Source organism: Anas platyrhynchos, chromosome 9 (genome assembly GCF_047663525.1).
Source record: "Anas platyrhynchos isolate ZD024472 breed Pekin duck chromosome 9, IASCAAS_PekinDuck_T2T, whole genome shotgun sequence".
NCBI classification, from domain to species: domain Eukaryota; kingdom Metazoa; phylum Chordata; class Aves; order Anseriformes; family Anatidae; genus Anas; species Anas platyrhynchos.
The window spans coordinates 8,777,858-8,798,780 of NC_092595.1; the positions used below are offsets into that span (position 1 = coordinate 8,777,858).

At 41.4% G+C, this 20,923-nt stretch overlaps 1 protein-coding gene across 5 annotated transcripts in view; it reads right to left on the reverse strand.

The window, feature by feature from the left end:
- The window catches only part of MCF2L2 (MCF.2 cell line derived transforming sequence-like 2), a 158,511-nt gene that overhangs the window by 35,514 nt on the left and 102,074 nt on the right, over window positions 1-20,923 (reverse strand). For all 5 annotated transcript variants that reach the window (XM_038183877.2, XM_038183878.2, XM_038183875.2 and 2 more), the window contains 3 exons: window positions 5,484-5,550; window positions 4,530-4,645; window positions 3,117-3,186 (listed from right to left, as the gene is read on the reverse strand). In XM_038183877.2, the coding sequence (XP_038039805.1) occupies window positions 3,117-3,186; window positions 4,530-4,645; window positions 5,484-5,550 (253 nt within the window). The remainder of the gene's footprint in view (window positions 1-3,116; window positions 3,187-4,529; window positions 4,646-5,483; window positions 5,551-20,923) is intronic.

Genomic DNA, 20,923 nt, shown 5'->3' on the forward strand with positions numbered 1-20,923 from the left:
AGGGGGTAAAACCCACAAAATTAAAAAAATTAAAAAGGGTAATCAAGCATTACAATTTGTTTCTGGCCCATAGAAACCTAATTGGACAGGGCAAGAACAGAAACAGTGACAGTCAAGAGCAGGGGCAAAAAGACAAGTATCTGGTTGACATAAAGGAAAGGTAAAATGATCAACAACTCACCAGTAACCTGCCCTAGTGGAACTGCCCTGTGCCAACACAATCTACTGCTGCATGCATCAGTGATACCAGCTCAGGCTGATACCTACATCTTTAGATCCAGTTTTTAATTTCTGTAATAGTGTGTGTGTAAGGAATAGAGAACATTACTGATAAAATTATTAGGCTCAGACTCTAAAATTCCAAGACATACTGAATTATTTAGTTACTCAAATCCTAGCGTTAAATGTTTCACACATCCCTGTTTCAATATTCAGAGGTTCTGACTTCCCACTGGTACTTTCACACCATGCTCATCATGTTATGACTTTCCTTTCCATGATGAACTTGCACCCTGGAATCATAGTAAGATTTAACTCACAGTGTATTTCTGTGGCATACATGCACAGTTCCACTTATGGAACTTGGCTGCTGCTTTATGAATATATTTTCTTTGAGATCAGAATTTAGCTCTTTGACTCCAACACCAAGGTTTCTGGTCAGGTGCTACAGTACTTTCACAATTCCTGTCAAATTATTCTCTTTTTCTATGGTTGCAATATGAATAAGTAACTGGTAATCCACAGTGAGTCACTCCTGCCAGGCACCTCACCTGGCATATGTTTGTAAGCTGTCTGACACACCTTTCGATTCTTCCCAAGCATTGTTGCTTTGGTCTAGTGAGCTTTCCTTCTTCCCAGCCCCAGTTTTGGCAGACCAAACTAGAGCGTTCATCTTATTGCTGATATAGTGCTACAAGATCCATCCTGCAAGGCATTTCAGCACACACCCCATCTTTGAGAATCTGTGCAGTCTGTGCCACACAGAGCTTTAAGCAAGGTCAGGTACCTTCACGATGGTATTTACCCCAGGTACCACGGGGGTGAAGTTGAGCTGGCTTACTTGCAGTTTGGTTCACTTGATGATCATGCCCTAACAAGATCAGGCAAAGTGTGAGGGAGGACAAGAGGGGCATTTCTGTTTCATCTTGCACCTGATTTTGCTGCTGTGTTCCAGGAGAGAAGTCAGAGAGGTGAAATATGCTGGAACTCCATGTGCTGCTCCTGCCATCGCCTGAGAAGATGGGTTTGTATTTCTGGTGCCAGCTGACCAGGTGGCACTGGTGGAGGTGGGAGAATGGGTGGGGACACAGGAGGGGAATGACACAGAGGGGATGGAGGGTCTCAGCCAGGCACCAGGGCATCCCACTGCAGCTCTTGGAACGCTTTCAAGCAGCTCTAGAATCACGGCGGAAAGGTCCAGTGTGATCAGACAGGATAATATTCTTCAAAAAGTACCAGTCTGTTTCTAATTACAGGCCCACCAAACTGTGATGGCAGGAAGGTTACACCGGGACAAAGGAGAAACAGAAGTGAATCTGCAACGTGAATTTCCTCCCAGAACCAGACATGGCTTTGAAGAGCAGCTGTTTCGGTTACCCCCGTGCCACGGCAAGCGCAGTCACAGCTCACAGGGCAAGGCAGAAGCCTCTGCTCAGTGGGAAGACGCAAAAAGCTGCCAAACTGTGGGGAATACAAGCACACAACCAGGCTTTTGTTTGTGCCTCCTAAAGGCAGTCCAACAGAAACAACAACTTTCTGGATTTTATGTGGCTTCTTCTAAAAACAGAACAGGAGGGGAAGCCTTTGAATCAAAGGTGCTTCTGTGTGAGCACAGACCTTTCAGGAGATAGGCTTCTGCCTTCTCAGCGCAAGATTTGAAATAGGGAAAAAGCAAACACAAAATTTAACTTCTTATTCATAACGTTTGGGGTTTGACTAGCCAATGGAAGCTGATAAGCAAATATGACAAGAGGGACTGATTTTCTTTCACCTGACACCTGAAGCACAGTTTTAGTGATGCTGATTTTACATTGGTAGAATAGAGAGGAGAACTGGGCTCAGCAGCTGTTTTGACAGAGAGAGACAAAAGGTGCAACATTTAAACATGGAATTTGAACTTTCTTTAAAAGTATTTTTTTAAAAAAATCAACATGTACACTAGAAAAGTGGCAAATGCTAGATGTAGTGTGCAGTGGAAGCAAAAGGTACACTGACTACAGAGAACAGAACAGATTTTCCCATTTTCCATTCCTCTTCCCTTTCCCATATGACACACATGGTCTTATTCTAGCAGCTGCTTTGTCAGAGTATAAGAAAGCTGTAGCAACCCTCTAAAACAGGTTTTTCTTATTAGTGGGCACTCTGAACGAGTGCTAGACAAACAAGCACCTTTTGTTATGTCACAGGAAACAGTCATGCTAATGGGGGCATGACTAGGAGCTCCCAGAGGAGGTTGCTGCAGAACTCAAGCACTGGAAGCAAAGGCACAGGCATCTGACTAAAGCCACCACTTGAATGATAAACTGAGGCTTTGGGCCTTCTCATAAACTGAGCTCACTCTAAACAAACAGCTAACCCTCAGCACTTCATACAAGTGGGGAGAATCCCACTTCGTTGTTGAATTATGCGAACACGTAAAGGAATCAGCCCCAGGCTTATGGAGCTGGTAGAGTTTCACCACACAAGGAAGGTGGTAGACTCTACTGAACCGGTTGCAGGGGAGTAAGCTTCCTGAATGGTGCAGAGAAAAGAGAGAAGACAGAGATATCTGCAGTCTGAGAGCAATCTGCCATTAACTGTTCTCTCCTTATTTACTGTACGGTGGTGCCTGTTGTATATTCAGGCAGGTCAAACACTTGGATCATTTCTTTTTTTTAACCAGGGCTTACAATACATTGGTAAAATAATGGTAATAGATCCCGTCCTATAATAAACCAGCTAAAGGTTCAGATTTCAAAATATACACCCATTAATAGTGGATTAATTTGTGAATATTTGCTTATATGAATTTCCCTCATTTGCACAAGCAATCAGAGTGAAAAGATAGGCGTAAGTCTGTAAGCATTGTAGGATAAGACCATAGATACTCATGCAAACTCGCAAAAGGATTGACTTACTCTTTTTAAAAAGCATCGGGCAAGAAGCTCAGGATTTTCAATGCAATTTTCTATTTCCTTAAGGAAAATCCTGCAAAGAAGAAAGGAAAGCAAACAATAATGGAACATCCTATTCACACTGCCATATAAACTTCCATATAAATAACTTCCATAACTTCCATATAAATCCAGATTAAAGTCTATGTTTTTGTAGTAAAAAGATTTAATGGGAGAAACAACAACTCTGACACACAAATAAATATATTACATGTATTTTAGAAAATGGGATACGGTTCACAGCTGACTGCCCAAATCACCAATATTATCATGGTTTCATCTGCTCACAAGCAACTCATACACCTGGTTCCTCTGGCTGTTGAGATTTATTTCCAATATGTAACCCAAACACCCGCTTCCCATTTGGTTATAAGCATATTTCAGAGCAGCTAGAAAAGACAAAAAAGCTCTGTCAGATGCAGTTGTTTAATCAGCAAGCAATGAAAATGTGGGCTGGAGTCCAAAGACCGATGCAGTCACTGGCAGTCAATGCACTTAAGCCTTTAGGAAAAGAAAGACCAGGCTTGCAACAGGAGGGGAATTACATTGTCAAAATAGAAGACATTCTTTCAAAATGATATGTAAATTGGAAAATATTTTTTCTACTATGTGTAAGTTGCTCTGGTATAATAATTAAATTTGCAAAAGTTTGTTTGTTTTTCATTTTGTTCAACTGTTGCATCTTACAGGCAATCATTATTCAATATAATTAAATTCTCACCTTGACTACAGACAGGTTTACTTAATCAGGGCTAAGAAAAGCAGGAAATTAAAATAAGTGGCCTTAAGTTTTATGTTTTGGAAGGGGATCAAAAAGAGTTTAATCTTGTCCATACTCAGTATTCTGTAGTTATGGGCACCAGATCAGGTATACGTTTTGCTGATGAATGTCCACAGTGCAGACAAGGCTTCTGGAGAGGTTTTAGAACATGTGAATGATAAAATTCCTTAAGAAAAGTGCTCTCAAAAGTATCATGTCTTCTGCTGATGTGATACCAGAAATATAGGACAAATAACTAAGAAAATTTCAACACAGAGGCGCTTGGGCAGAGAAAGAACATCAGGACTTAGCCCTGTGACGTTTACCAGTGTACCAAGGGAGGTCATAAAATACTTGCCACTAGGGACATTCAAAATTAATAATGCCAGGGGAAATCACTAGAAAATGCATGAAAAGGTATAAGCTTTCACAAAGAGATGAAATTGATGATCTCAGGGGTGTTGTCTACACATGGGTTTTATAGGACACACACAGAGGCAAAGTGAGGACGACTTTTCCTGCCTGTGTACATAGGAGTGTAACAAAGCACCCTATATAAAGGGATTAGAAGTGTCAGCAGCACCAGGAGCACAGGACAACCAGCAGTTCTCACGTGCCTGTTGTGGAATTCATAGATTTCCGGGAGGTTCCCAAAAAGAATTTCCTTCTTGTTCTGGAGCGTAGATGGAATCAGATGTACTAAGTTGGGATTGTCCATTTCTGAAGCATAACCCTGCAGAGGAGAGTTGAAAATAAAACCAGGCTATTTTTTACCAAGGAAGAAATACTGTCTGAGACACTAAAAAGCCCCAAAGCCTATGTACTTTTGGTTATCTACAGAGCACACAAAGGCTTCTCCTGTGCCAGCTTCTTTGTTGCTTCATGAATTTCTGATGCTTCTAATTTTCCCTAGAGCTTTTACACCTGATAGCTGTTCAAACATAATCTTAACTGTAAATGGACAGATTACTGGATCAGCAAAAAAGATTAAATGATGGCCCTAGCCATCATTTGACTCCCATTCTGTGGAGTCAAAAGCCATTTGGGATGTGTAGGGATAGAAACTGCTAAGTTTGATAAACACTTATCTTTCTGCCACACTGCTTCCTCACAAAAAGGTTAGTTTGATTTATTTGTTGAGCTGTGGCATTTGGCTTGATTATTTGGCTGTTTCTTGTAGAAGCCAAATTGTCTTTATTTAATACAAATTTTGAGACAAGAATATTCTGACGTCAGATTTTAATGTCAGAGTGATGCATCAGTTATCAGAGCTGTCAGCTCCCACAGATCATTACTAACTATTCCTCTGCCCATAACTTTGAGAACTCCACAATTGTCATCATTCTGTGGGCTGGGGTCAAAGAAGGTGCCTCTTCCTTTAAACCCTGAGGCAAATGATCAAATCATGCTTCTTCCTTTCCATCTCCAAGGCTGAGCTCTCTTGTTGACAGAGAACTTGTGTTCTATAAACACAAGGTGGGAGGTGAGAGTGCTCAGCCCGTGAAGGATATGCAACCCCAGCAATGACTTAGAGGTTAAGCACCAGAAGAATTTACGGAAGAATTTCTTACCTCTATTATACTTTGAAGTTCTTCTACATAAACTCGTTCTGTTTCTATCAGCTCATTGATTATGTGGCTAAAAGAAAAGAAAGATGGAGAGTTGTAATGTTTAACAAAGCACACATGAAAGAAAAAAATGCATTCCTTGTATGTTTGCTGTGTTAAGGCACTCATCTACACAAAAATAAATAAATAAAAATAAAAAGAAATATAAAAATAAAAACTCTGTGACATTTTCAAAGGTCATTTCTCCGTACTTCAATACTGTGCCTTGTTGGTAAGCTTTAACAGCCTAAATATTTCTTAGATTATTATTTTTTCGGTATATTTTAAACTTCATTTTGTTTGTTTCTTTCATTTTTATACTTGTACACCTGAATAAAGATTTAAAAAGCCCCACAAAGCAAACTAAAAGGGTTTCCTCTTCTAATAATAACTAACAATAGTCAATAAAATTGGATTCTATTTCCCAAGGTGATGTTATATTTCCTAAGGCTATGTTCCATTTCTGTTTTGCTTTCTTTTACAAAATAAACAAAATTGCTGATTAGACTTCCTTTCTTTAATGTATTACAAAAACAGGCAGCTGGTATCAGAAGTCTGAAAACATGAAAGCTAATTAGAGTTAAAAAAAAAATGTTATAAAGTAATTAGGATTCCATAGCTACCTTGCCATAATGGCCTAAGTCAAGACAAAATCATACAGTGCCTACCACAAGGCAGAGAAATGGGTGAGGGCTGGACACTGCCCACCCCAGGAGCATGGACTCAGTTAACCTCCACATTGATCTTGAATGAAGATATTTATGAACAGCAGTCATGTCTAGCTATAGAGGAAAAAATATATCACTCTTCCTAACTAAGCAGCACTTTTGCACTCTGGGGCTATGCATGCTCCAGGAAAGCCAGGCCATGTTGGTGTCTAACTCATGTAAAAGCCCAGTTCATATTTCCCTGAATTTGCATATACCAAGTTTCGAAATGTGTTTGGGGCATACTCGCAGTACTGGATTACTCCTCGTCAGGCAGATATATGTGTCACTTCCATGCACCTCCATGAGAATTGCATAGCCAATAGCCTAATTTCCAATAAAATGATTTACAAACATTAAAACTTGCTTTTATAACTGGCTGAAACAAATAAAAGTGTTCTGGTTAAATCTGCCTCTCCTTCCAACAGCTATTGCAGTTAACCACACAGTCCGGATGCAAAGGGGGTGAGCAGATGGCTACTGTTCTAGCATTACCACAACTCACAGCAATGAAAAGAAACCAGAAGGGCAATCCACAACTTGTTTCTGGAGTCAACTACTTCCATTTCACAGAGATGAAAAATTGGCTTCAGACAGAACTAACATGTTTCATCAAGCTCTGTTTCATCAAGCTCAGCTACATCACAAACTCAAGCGGTGTAAAATTGTTGGATCAGACGGTTGTTTGGTGGTCACTACCTCCTTCTGTCTATGTAATTCAAATTACTTTTGCCACTCTGGCTATCAGATTCATCAGAGAAAATTGTAGATTCAATTGCCCAGGTAGGCAGCCACTAATAGAGACACTAAACACAAGCATGTGGGTATAATTTCCCACGCAAACTCTGAATTTGCATTAGCATGACAGTGTGGCCATAGAAACTGCAGGTACATCACAACCGTGCACACAGCTATGGTCTTTGCAATGATACACAGAAATATTTTAACTTTGAACACACTTCAGTGAAAGGGTGCTTACATTCTTGGTTCCCTTGGTGGACCTAGGAACTGCTGCCTCACACGTATTTCATGAATTGGAGAATGGGTTTGACAGGGAGTTTGAAATGGTTGTTCCATTGGTTATAAGTTTTCAAATGCCACCTTCAGCTCTAACCTACATTTATTTTAAGAAAAGCTCTGATTCTGTTTATTGTGTCTGTTCTCCAGATTCTGAAGACTTAGAATTATTATATTCTCACCGAGCTTTATGTTGCAGCAATTGGAACTTCATGACATTTTTTTAATTCTCACAATGCACATTTCCAAAGAGCTGCTGCATTCTTTAAAATATGTGTGTGTATATATATATGTATATATACATGTATATAACTGAGTAGGTGTAACAAGATCATCAGAGAAACTTCATGTTTCTAAGTTATAAATTAATCTTAAAGCTCCTCTTACTGTGGAAATATGCTTATTTACCTGCAAAACAGATTTCTATATGTTATTTCCTCTATTACCTAACAGGTTGCATGAGGACTGACCCCACCCAGCACTTTGCTGAGAATTGTACCTGAAAAGTAAATTTTTAGTCCAAATGTTTCCTGGTAACTGTGACATATACAAACAATAGTGTGGCAGTGCCTGTCGGAAGCACAACTCAGAGTAATCTAGTGAATAAAGTACAGGACTTTGGAATATTTTACTACCCATCTTTCCATGAAAGATGATTTTCTCATTGCTATTTAAACATAGAGTACCAGCTCTTCAATCTCTAGTGTTATAAATCTCTCTCTCTCTCTTTTTTTTTTTTAACTTTTCTTTTTACTGATCATAGTGTTTTAGGACTAAGTGTCCATTCAGGGCATCAAAAAAGTTCACATATAAAGAATGCTTTTTTAGAGGAAGTTCTGTGGGACATCTTAGATATAGCCATTATAGTTAGGGGGGGTCTCATAAAATTTAACAGGATTTTTAAAGAAGATTTTTTAAAAATTAACTTAATTATATATGTTGATTTCTACTAAAAGTAAATGCATTATCTTTCTAAGTGTTATATAAGACTTGTCTAACTAACCCTTTCATTCCTTGCAGAGGTGTCATTGGCCATTTTGTCATCTCAGTTTCAATGACACTGAAGCAGAGACAATGTGATGACAATATTCTTTATCCCCTCCTGGTTAGAGTTTAAGAGCTTCACTGTGATGCTCATACCTCTAAGCCACGAGTCTGCACATACAGGGTAACCATTTCTCTATACTTCCCACATGCAGGCAGATGGCCTTCTGCCTGAGTAAGGCTTTCATTGTGTTTTCATTTTTTCCCCTCCAGAACTGTACTTTTTTTTTTTTCCAACCACAAATTATGTCCACATGAAAAAGAGCCATTTATCCGGGACTTCCAAACAGCCAGGATTGTGTCAGACTCAACACGTTGGACACAGATCCAGGACCAGGTGTGCTGTAATGGGCAAAGCTAAAAACCTGGGGAGTAAGGGTGTTGTAGGGGGTACAGTAACAGGGCCAGTGCTGGAGCAGCCATCAGGAAGACTCAGCACAAGCTACCAGGAAGACTCAGCACAAGCCCATCAGAAAACAGCCTCATGTAGTGCCAGTACTCCGAGTAACTTCCCTGAATTGCTCTCCAAATAATATCCACAGCAGCGCAATCTCAAACATCAAAGGTTGTTGCACATGCAATCGCCTAGCGACACATGAATTGCTCTCTCATCAACCTGTTGACAACGTGAAGTTGTGAACTAAGGCAAGGGCCCTAGAATTGCCCTGACAAGGATGCAATGTAACAACGGGAAATTGAAAAGTTACAGAGGTGGGTCTTGCTGCTGTGGGGGAAAGCGCTGAGAGGGTTTAAAGGAGATACTTTGACCTGTGTGGGTGTGCTGGGTTGCTAAATGATGAAGTGGAGAGCTTGCCATACAGCACAGGGGATTTAATGACACTTGAGATGGTCTAACAGCCTCAAAAACTGGTAGTAACATAATCTGACTTACATCAAACTATGACGGGTGAAATGTGAAATGTTCACCATCTCTTCCAGGATGTCATGGGACAGTGAGAGTAACTCAGAACACACCTGCCGTAGGGTTATCACGCTAAAGGGAAATACTATGCAGCAGCTGACAGAACTATTGTCACAGGCAGTTCTTTCAAATCCCTTTTTTCCCTTCCATGGTCTCAAAAAGTATGATTAAGTTAGAAGTAATTTCTGGTGACCAGCTGCATTAAAAGTTCTCTTTACATTGTCTAATATTTGAACAAAGCTGATTTTGCAAATGTAAACACACATTGTTTCTAGACACATGGGGCATTGAACTGTAGATAAAAAATAATGATGAATGCTGCTAATCCATTGTCTTTCTAACTGATAAGAAAGTACATTCTTTCTGTCAATAATCAGAAATTAAATGAAAGGTGAATCAGTGAAGGAATGAAAAAACATAACAGAAAAGTAACAAATATAAACTACTGAATGGCAGGTCAGATACAGGCCCGTACTTTAGTTTTAAATGTAGGTCCTCTGACGTCAATGAAAAGCAAAAGGTTTGCCAAAACTACAGTTCATTCAACTTTTTTTCTTTCTTCTGTGTTTAAGTCCGTATTACTTAGCAAAGTTTCACACAGATTTCTACCAGATTGCAAGGGCTTTTTTCCAGCCTCCAGTGCTGCCACACACACTGCTCACTAGCTTGAATCAGCAGGCAGCTCCCTTGGAGGCAGCAGCAGATGCAGCACTGATACATCCCATACATCCCATTCACTTTGGTATTTGCCTCCCCCTCCAGAGGAACATAAAAGCAGAAGATGGAGCCAGAAAGGACCACTTGAAATCTTGCCCTTGGTGCCAAGGGACTCTTTATGGTTTGGTCAATGAGAACTTGCATGCTGTAAACAGATTTGTTGAGCTTGGCTGTCTCGAAGGAAGCAGCGAGCGGCCTTGACTCTGGCCTCGGCATTGTGATTACAGGTAAGGCCCAAACACTCCCCTCAGTGACCCAAAGTGGAGAAAAACCAGGTACAACTGGGATGTGTGGGTAAGGGGTTAGGTCTTCCACAACCCATTGTTCCTTTGTTTCAGAGACATTTCACAGACATTTCACAGACATGAGGTTTGGATGGCTTCTATCCAAAGACAACCGAACTCTGAGCTGGCTGAAGTTCAAGGTCAGCTTTTTCAGTTCCTTGCTGGGATCATTCCCAATTCAACAGGTCATCTCAGCCCTGTTGCTGAAGGACCAGGCATCTGACCTGAAGATCTAAGGCTTATGTGGAGCCCGAGAAATCCCTACGTCCTGTCTGTCAGAGTCATTTTTGCCAGTAAAACTTCATTCCACAGGAGAACGCACAGTATGCTTGCTTCTTCCAGAATTAGCTAGGAGACTTAGCAAACAACAAGAGTTCCAAAGGTGGAAAATTCTGGCGCCAGCAATACCTGACCCACTAGCTTTTCTGTGGAGAAACAACGATGTGGTCCAGTGACATGCTGCTCGGGAGAGCAAGGTCAACTTTCCACCTGTGGAGGGGGTATCCTGTGTGTCCTAGCACAGCGGGTTTAGCTACCACCAAGCTGGTAAGGCACCTGGATGGCAACACCTTTGCCACTACCTTAATTTGGCAGGATTAGGACGTGGCTGTGGTAAGGAGAGATCACAACAGGCTCAGTGATATGATGCTGTCAGATATTCTCCATCAAAGAAAACTTCTTGCTACGGGAAATAGTTAAAAGGAATTAACCCACATTTCTCTGATTAATGATCTGAATTTCTCAAGAAACATCGTGGCCTTGGAAACACAAAGACCTCATTTCCCACAGGTGTGATTTCTCCTCAGTGTCCTACAGGCAGGTTGCTCCTGCCCTGGCAGCCGGGACCCCCTGAGGTGCTGCAGCACCCCCAGAACCTCCCGCACGGAGCTAGGCCGCAGGCGCCCGGCAGCTTCCTCCTGACACAGCGCCTTGCTTGGAGAGGCTCCACAGTGCCAGCACAACAAGGAAAGGAGAAAGGAACAGGAAAACTATTTCGACTTTGTGCTCTCTCTGACCTCCATCAAGTTAGTTGTGCCGTGATAAAGCGAAGAAAAAAGATCTGGTTGCCTAAAGGATTCTACTCAGCAGGGGTAAGAATGGAGGAGCTGCAGCGGGGAGACACTTGGAGAAGGAGGCTGAGGCGGGGCGGGATGGTGGAGGCACTGCCTCCGCTGTTCTCAGCTGAGGTCGTAAGTGTAACCTCAAAACTGAGGTAAACGCTGGTATTACTTAGCACCCTTTACTTCTAGCAGTGCATTTCTGTACCTGTCATATCCTTATCTGTCTGTGCTGACATTTACACCCAACATTGCTATTTATATTGCTCTGGCCTGTACAAGCAACTAGCCGTGTTGCAAAAAAATAAACTAATAAACTAATAAAAACTAATCAGTTAATGTATAATCTAATCTCAACAGGTATCGCCTGCACTCTGTTGCCTTGATGGAACAAAATGTGGTCAATTGGTGTAGAGCTAGCTTTTCCTGGAAACTGAGAGCAACCAGTGCTGAGATGGACCTTACCGCAAAGATGACGCACACCAGCCCGCTCCATTTTTGTAACTCTCCCTCCTTCCTTCTTCACTAATAACAAAAGCAAAATGAAAAGTAATTGAACAGCTTGCCAAGCTCCCCAGCTCTGTCAGGCCACTCTGCAGTTTGGTATCACAATAGTCCTGGTAGGAGCACTGTCGGATTGTCACACTGCTGTGCTACATGCTACCTTAAAAAAAACGATCAAACATAACGGAGCACTAAGCAGAAATAATATCTGGAGACTACCACAATCTATTAATATCTGCTCTGGCTAAACTTCAATGACTTTTTGCCCATATGGTTACTATTTGTGCATCCTACTCAGATGGCAACGTAACACTGATTCAGGATTTTTGTTTCCATAACTGCGCTTCTTTTCTAACAAATTTTGGCTCACTTCCATTCACAAATCTTTTTTCTATGCTAGGATTTGCTACCACAAGTGCCTGTCCCCAAAAGTAGTCTTTTCCCAGAGGCAGAAGTGGAGCCATCAAATAGAGTTAAGCTAGTGATTTCTTTAGGGGGGAAAAACCCAAACAAACATCCTCAGTGGTGCTCCACAATCAGTATGTTCCAGAAAATCTGCAAGCAAAATCTGCATGAGTGATGTAGAGCCAGCAAAAGTGGCACTTGTGCATAGGTATTCCATATCTGTCCTGCAAAAATGCAGTGTCTGGAAGATGAAAAGTTAATGTATGCCTGAGTTAGACACCTACAGTTTAGAGTGTAGAGTTTCAACAGCTGAAACAGCAGAATCTATCAAATTAGCAAAAATTAAATAAACATAACGTCATAAATCTATCTGGTTTAGATAGAAATCTACTTAAATTGGAAATGCTAGCTTTTTAAATACCGGAGGGTTCAAAAGCAGCAGAAAGGACTGAATGGAAATGTATTTCACTGCAGCAGATACATATATTTAGAATAAACATCAACATTGGATGTATCTGAACAGAAGAGAAGTGAGAGTGAAAATAGTACTGGCTTGCAAAAATAAGCAGACTGATAAAGACACTTTTGTCCCAGTACTGGCTATTATTAACTGCTGTCCAGTTGCTTGAATGTGAATAAAATACAGCAAAATCATAATTTTTGCAAAGGTATCTATTTGTATGCAATAAAGGACAAAAATGTCACTGCCTCAGTGGAAACAGAGTCAGCAATAATCTGCACATCCAGTTTTCAATTAGAAGCTGCTGCTAGAAATTCTGACTGGTCTAATCTAAAACTGCCCCAGCAATGTCTGTGATACGGAATAAAACAATGACAACGTGTGAAGTGATGCGTAGAGGAAACTTCCAGTCCACGTACCTAATTGCTTTTAAGAGTTTTTTTTTTCTTTCATTTCTCACAGTGCTTAAAGTGCTTTTCCCAGCTGACAAGTATTTTCAGCTGAGATTGTGCAACAGTTCAAGTGAAAATTGAGTAATCGCTCAGTTGCAGTACTTTACCTCCTAAAGTGGAGTAAAAGATCATTATGGACGTAAGAACATTGTGTTTGTTATTTGATACAGAAAACATTTCTGAGTTCTCTGACATGTTCGTTTTTGGTTTTTGGTTTTTATTTTTTTGTGTGTGTGTGTTTTGTGTTTTTTTTTTCTTAATGGAGGAGAGCAATGCCTTGTAAGAACAATGATTGTACTTAAAGTATATTTCAAGACTGTAAATGAATCCCAACTAACTTAGAGAAGCAGAAGGGATTCAGGGAATATGCTCTCTCTCACATGAAAATTAGTGACTTTTAGTGAAGATGTTGTATTTGCCGGCCTAGACGACCCTTTTCTGCTGTGATGTAAAGTCAAATGCTCATGTTATTACAGAGGTTCTGAGCAGAAAGACTGTATCTTTGTTAGAAATATATTTCACCTCCAAAGTCACTATTTATAATATTTTGTTTCTCGTGAGATGGTCTGATCTCGTCGCATATAAGAAATTGTCCCACATTCATTGTTCTCAAAACAAATGACCTTGGGGAAATATTTTTATATATCTAAATTAGTTGACCTACATTATAGGAACCAGAACATCATTGTTAGTGGAGAGGCAAATTAATTAAATCACCTACAGAGATGAATAATATGAATAGAGGACTAGAAGTCAAGCAAGAGTTGTTTCTCACCCTAGCTGTGCTTCTACACTGAAATGATGCAGCTCTGTACACAAATCTCAGTGAGCTTTAGACAATGCGGATGCTGCAGACTGCTCATTACTACTGGCCAAATTAACATCCAACTAGCTGTGTAAATATTTGCCAAGTACTCGTACTTGTGAACTACCCATCCATCTCACCTGTAGTTTTAGTCTTCTAACCTTGCAGCTACACCATTTCTATTTGATGATCAAAATATATTTAGCTCTGCGATAGCTCAGCACTGAGTAATCAATTAGGTAAAAGCAGGTGAATAATTTATAAATTAGATTTGCTTCTAATGTATCTGCTATGTAGCATTAGGCTTGAATATCTCTTAAATTTTACTGGAAAGCTTCTGAATGGGTGGCATGCACACATGCAAACCGTATTTTATCAGATTGTTATCAGCTGGAACATTGTGGGTTAACAGTCTGCTCCTGTACCGTAGAGACATCCGTGTCGTTTCTTAGCATTGTTCACTTGCTTGAGATTGAATATTTATACACAGTCCATAAAAATAACTTCAAATGAAGCAAATTTCAGTATTATTCCCTAGATATATTATCCAACGAACTGTAAAGCTTCCAGTTTCTCAGGGCCAGGTGGATCTAGTAAATCTGTATCTTTCATTTACTGCGGCAAAGTATATTGCATAAAGGACTTAAACTGAGGACAGTGGAGAAAAAAATAATTAGTAACTACACTTGCCTAAGAATGGCTTTGATGTGCTAAACTGGAGTCATTATGGGCACTCAAGTTTACCAGACAGCAAAGGAAGCTTACTGCTTTTAAAAATATAAATAAATATCTGCATGGAATTAAAAAGATGGTTATTAAGATACTCATGCTAAGATGACCCCTTATGTGTTTTCAGCCCATAAGGACTAGCACATACAGCCACAGATACTATTTACAAGATAAGACAGAGCACTCTAGCTGTTGTGTGTCCTACTGCTGTGGGAAATTTGCGGGATTCCCATTTCTTAGCAGCCATTTCTTTCAGGGATGCTTTTTTCTTATAAGTTTGAAACAGAGCAGCTAAGAAACCTCTAGAAATGTAATAGTTTCTGACTTTCGCAAAAACTATTTAACAAGCTTTTTTATAGTAAACTTGAATTCTAAGACAGAAACTGTTTACGTGTTGCAGTGTACTTTTTCCATTCCTTTGCAAACAGGATATAATGATATCCAAATATCAATTGACCTCCTTGAGCGAGAAGTTGATAAAGGCTGACAGTGCTGCGGACTTTCCCACGCAGAGTGGTAAACTGTGGCATTTGGAAAAGAGCTTTTAATAGCAGAAAAACTTAAACTGTTAAAACCACAAAACTTTCAATGAGATATGACCAAAAAATTTAAATAGAGAAGTAGGTTCAAAGAAGCTTTGTAGGAACTATTTATAGTGAGAACTCCTATCTACTGCTATAGCTCAGGCTCCCAGCAAACCTAAAATGTGCCCCCAACTTCTCTCCAAAATTGTGTAATCTCAGGTGGGGTATCCTAGATAAGTTGGTGTGGCAGAGAAGGATGCAGGTACGTGTGACTCTGCTCTGTGCAGATTCCTGAACCACCCCACTCTCTTACTCCAGAACTTCCTCTTTAGGGCTATGACTGACATCCCTCACGTCCGTGGTAGTCTCTTTCTCATCCTGACCCTGCAAGGGCCCTTCAGAGCTACTTTAGTTGGGATAGAGAAGCTAAACATGAAACTGTTGCTCACTTCATGAGAATGGAAACACAGACACTACCCTGAAGGGTCCACTGCTGGAAAAGTTCCAGTGTTTTTTATTCTCCTAGCAGATCTGCTCGACAGCTTTGCTCTGCAAGACTTTGGAAGGCCATTTGGGCAGAAAGAGTAATTATTATTACTATTATTAAAATGAATAGTAATTGATTTTACAGACATTCCTATGCTTATGTTGGAGAGGGCAGAGCAGAGAAGTGCACCACATTATGCTTGGAACGGAAGCGATGGATTTGATGAAGATTGCCAGGTCCTATGGGGATTTGTATTTCAGTCTGAGATGTGACCCTAAGGAAACTCCATCCTGCAAAATCTGTTTCTCCCTGTAACAGCACACAGCATTCTGTCAGACTTAAAATCTGTGGCTCTCCTGCCCACGGACCTCTTGGACAGAGAGATACCTCAGAAGACCCTGGTAGATCTCTTGGATATACACTGGATGACATGACAATTAAGAATGGAAGAAGGAAAGAAAATCCTGAAGATCCAAAATGGAGTTTATGGGAGCAGCTGGAACATACGTTCTGCTTTAGTTAATCTCTTCTTGACACGGGTACATCAGTATGTAAGCTGTGAATTGCCATGGCTGAGGAGCAAGTACATCGTGGTTTTTTTTGTCATGCTTTCTCTCTGTCAATAACCTGGGGCAGAGGGACAAGAAAGGATCAGACCACCTGCAGCTACCATGCTACAATGAGCAGAGACTGGGAATTACAGCTCTTCACAACGTCCATTGGACGTTGGACAATCCCCTCTACAATACCTCTGGAAGTTCTCCTGCAGCATTTAACAACAACCCTAGAGAAAGAGGGAGAGAGCTGTCTGCTGGAAGATTTTCCAAAGGAAGCTGCTTTAGAGAACTGTGGGATAGATCCCAGATGGAGAAAGTGGTTGAAGGGGCCACTTTACAGTCCCACAATTGCAGATTGCACAAGATGCAGAAGATATTACCCAATATTTGTCCTGTTTCTTATTTTTTCCCTAAGCAGCTGCTAATGGCCAAGGTCCAAGATAATACAATGGGGTAGACAGGTATTTGGGTTCACCAGGACTGCCATTCTTCTGCTTTTTTTTTTTTTTTTCCTGGAATAATAGGAGGCTTGGTTTATCCATCTCAGGGCCTGACAGAGGTCTTACACAATCCTGACCTACCAGGGAAGTCTCTAACTATTCTGCCCCATCAGTGTTTGTGGTATAAACTGGGACTAGGTACAACTGCAATGGTGACAGTCAGAGGTGCAGCACGCTGCTCCAGGCAGGGCTGTCACAGATGTAAGAGCTCTCCCTGTCCTCTATCCATGCAGTAATTCTGGCCTGGGGGTACAAGTAGGGGATTCAGAACAGACAAACAGAGCTTTGAATGCATTTTAACTAACACTAGCATGTTCACTGCAACCTTATTCAGCCATGCTTTAGCTCAGGTGAGATGCCATACATACAAGACTGGCCACACTAGTTCATCCAGCATGGACTATTAACCAGGGAACAGAATCTGAAGACAGATTTCATTAACAAGAAATACAAATAAAACATCAGTGCTTCCAAACCAGACACTGTGGAGACAGATCAACAACACTGTATTGAATAATCTGGATACACACAGAAACTTTGGAGGGCGTGCAGAGCATCTGCTCGACAAAGTGATCCTGCATAGAACAGCATTCCTCTTTAGGCCCACATGAGGAAAGAAGCCTGCTGCACAAAAAATGTAAGTGATTTTTCAAAAGTAAATATGGCATTCTGAACACGAACGTGCCATAAGTCTTCCAAACCCGGTTATTATATCCTTGGTTAATGAGCAGCCTGTTAAATGCAGGAAGTCAAGTCAGTGGTGATTTACTGAGCAGCGCGCCCAATAAATCCCTGCCCCATTGAATCACAGGCTCACAGCACTGAGTGATCTCCAGTGGCCCTCTCTGCCGCTGTCCTGCAAACCGTGCAATTATTTCCATCAGCCCAGTGTGGGTGCAAGTCACCGTCACCCCGATTAGGCAACACAGCCTGGGCTTTGTGCTACTGTAAATGACAACGTGAAGGACTCAGCATGAGCACTCCTTCATGAGCTCACTGACGACATACAGGAACTGCATACCTTTACCTTCTGATCCGTTTAAAAACAGGTTTCATTGGAGCTGGTGTTGGTGTGGGTAGGGATAGAGAGGTGTGCTTTGGCAGATCCGCCTGGAGAATTTGAAAAAATGCTGCCTCCAGCTAATTGTCACCTCCCTGAAAGGCACGAGTGCTCCTCGGTAGTTTCCGTGATTTGTTACTCTGGAGAGTTCCTGTCCTGCCCTTTAAGGAGTAAGCAGCACCAGCTGAACTGACGCTGTATAAGAGCATACCAGCACCTCTCCTTCTCCTTCCCCATCTATCACAGCAGGGATAACAGGGCTGAATTCCATCCCCAGCTCCCTGGCTTGTGCCTCTGCTACCTCTTACTTGTTGGAGGACTTCATCATGAGAATAAAGAAAGGCCAAAGATTGTCAGCACCTTAGATGAGAGCAAAGCAAGGTTTTAATGGACAGTTGATACATCCTACTAGATCCCTTGCAGCAGTTAAGGGCAAAACAAACATTGAAACCTTATGGCCCATGTATGCTTCTTCAGACAAGATGTATCCAACCCTAGTCCCACAAAGCAGCCTTCATTTGCACACACTCGATAAGCCCTGAAATGGATCAAGGGGTGGGAGAAAGCATATCTTTAGTTTTTCCAGAGTCCTGGACAGGCACAGCAAGTGGCCAACTGATAGCCAAAGCGACTGCCTGTGACACAGGTAAGAAAGGGGATAGCTGTGGTCCTAAAACACACCAAGCACCCAGCGTGGGCCTGTGGCCAGCTGCATGCCAGGAGCCTGCCCAGAGCCAGCAGGCAGCAGAACTGCACAGAAAACAAGTTGAGGAATTCCTGGAATTTCTGAAGGGTATTAAAATAACCTTTGTATCCAACAGCAAGCAGGTATGAGAGATAATAGCAGAAGGGGCTGCTTATCCTCCTTTGATACTTGATTAAGTGCAAAGTTTGTCAGAAAGCACGTGAACGTTGAGACCAATCATTTCAGCCTTCCATATCCTTCAGGAGCAAGGATGCAAGGTCTCCAGAAAGGCTCCAGAACATTCAGGAAACCCCTGTATGGCAACAAGATTTTTTTTCCCTCCCATTCATAATAATTTTCCCAGTTCCCAGAAATATTTGGATCTATGCTAGGAATGTGTCTCCTCTTGCTATTCTACAGACATTTCTATCAGCAGCAAGATCTCCCTACATGGCAGCATACACTTCACTTCAAAGGTCTTCCTAACCCTTTAGGCTGTAATTAGAGTTGTAAGTGCTGGAGCCAATCTGCCTGACAGGGAAACTTCGCTGAAAACAAAGATTTTGTAAAGGCTGAAAGAGATGACGGCAAACAAGAAATGGCTAGTGGCTTCACGAAATTGCTCCTGCTGACTGCTCTTTCATTAAGTCTGGTGAAATAAAACAGTTCTCTGTGCCTTACAATAAAGTAAAAAAAAACAGTTTCTCTTTTAAAATGTAGGTTCCAAGTTCCTCCCCTCTATCAGCTCTAAGTTTTTGTGAGTCTAGAAATTAGACTGAAAAGACAAGCTGTTGGGGGTCTACAGTAACGCTTTTTTGTCTCAATCACTTAACAAAATTTCCTTATCTTAATTGCAATATAAGTCAATATCATATTATCATGTGAAATTTGTTACATCTTGCATTTACACACTGTAGGGAAGCCTGTGCAACAGATCCTATTTTTGCCATACAAAAGGGGAAACACATTCATCTCTGCCTCCCGTAGAGGCTCTGCATCTGTGGCCAATAGCCGATAAACCCAGGGATCTCGGCTCCTCCTTCCTGCCATATGCAGCTCTGAAGATACAATAGGCACTTGGACACCAAAGCTTTTAGCAGTGCTCCCTGAGCAACCAGTATCTTTGACATCAGCCCACACCTAAATTTAGCAATTCCCAGACCTAACGTCAATGCAACTTTGGTACTGCTGATTTAGAATAGGTCTCTGGCACGGTATTCCCATTCTGAAAATAGCTCCTGATTCTTTACCCAAGGCCAAAGGCGCTATCTTGTCCCACCCACACAAGCTGATGGTTCCGTGATATACTTTGCCATTTCCATGTTCAGAGTGATGCACGCTGATTAAAGAAGCTCCCCAGTCCTCGTTAGATCAACAACACTGAGAGGGGGCCTGACCTAGATATTCTGATACACTGAATTTAAAGGAGTCTTCAGTTTAAATCACATCCAACTCTGCAGTTGGAACCTGTCATTTAAGGGTACAAACACCTCAAGGCATAGGCCCAAAGTTGCATGCTTGGGAATTTGAGTTTGCATAGATGCCTTGACAGCTGGCTGCTGCTGTGCCCAAGAATTGATGCCAGATTGCTCCACAGATGTCCTCAGCATGTAAAGCAAACTTTATGTGCACCACCAGAAGATAAGCAATGAGTCTGGACAGAGTACATGCTTGGAGACTGTTTTGCAAGTATAGAGAACTGCTCCATGCATATGTGATGGCTGAGGCTCTCCCAGATTCTTAAAGCTGATTCATTAAGTCTCATAAGTACTACATCAGACTGCAAACCCTAGAGCTGGATATTTACAAAGTTAATTCTCTCTCAATACAAGCTCTGTGAAAGCTTACACTCTGATGAGATTTTAATTCAGAAAGCAGGGATTACGCTGCCTACATGACATGCCCCATCTGCACACAAAACCACCAACACCTTGCAATTTTCCAGCCTGAATTATTATTCAGTACAAATAGACACGAGTGAAAATCAGCCACCGGTAATGCTACTGTAACTCCCACCACAGACAGTGCACACCTAATGCTTCAATCCACATGTTGCTGTGCTTACAACGATCACTGTCAAGGCCACATCAGTGACCCAGTCGCTGATAACACCAACATCACATGCAATATCTGGGGGGCCATCTCATGAAAATACAAGGTAGACCAGAAAAGTGAAGAATGAATGTGTTCCAAAGCCAATCAACAAGAAAATATTCCAAAATTACAGGAAATTCAATTTCAGATCTGATGGAGATCAATAGCAACTGTTTGGATACAGTTTCATGATCAGTTTGTCCTACCCATAACTGTAGAGGAACAACTGAGCACTTCTGCATGCTGCCAGTCACTCCGTCCTGCCCTCTCCTCTCTCTTGCATTTGACACTGTCTGTACAGCAGCACTGACACTTGGGTAAGCTGGTGAGCAAGATGAGTTGACCTGACCCAAAATTAACCAAAAAAAAAGTCATTCTGGCTGCACAGCTGCC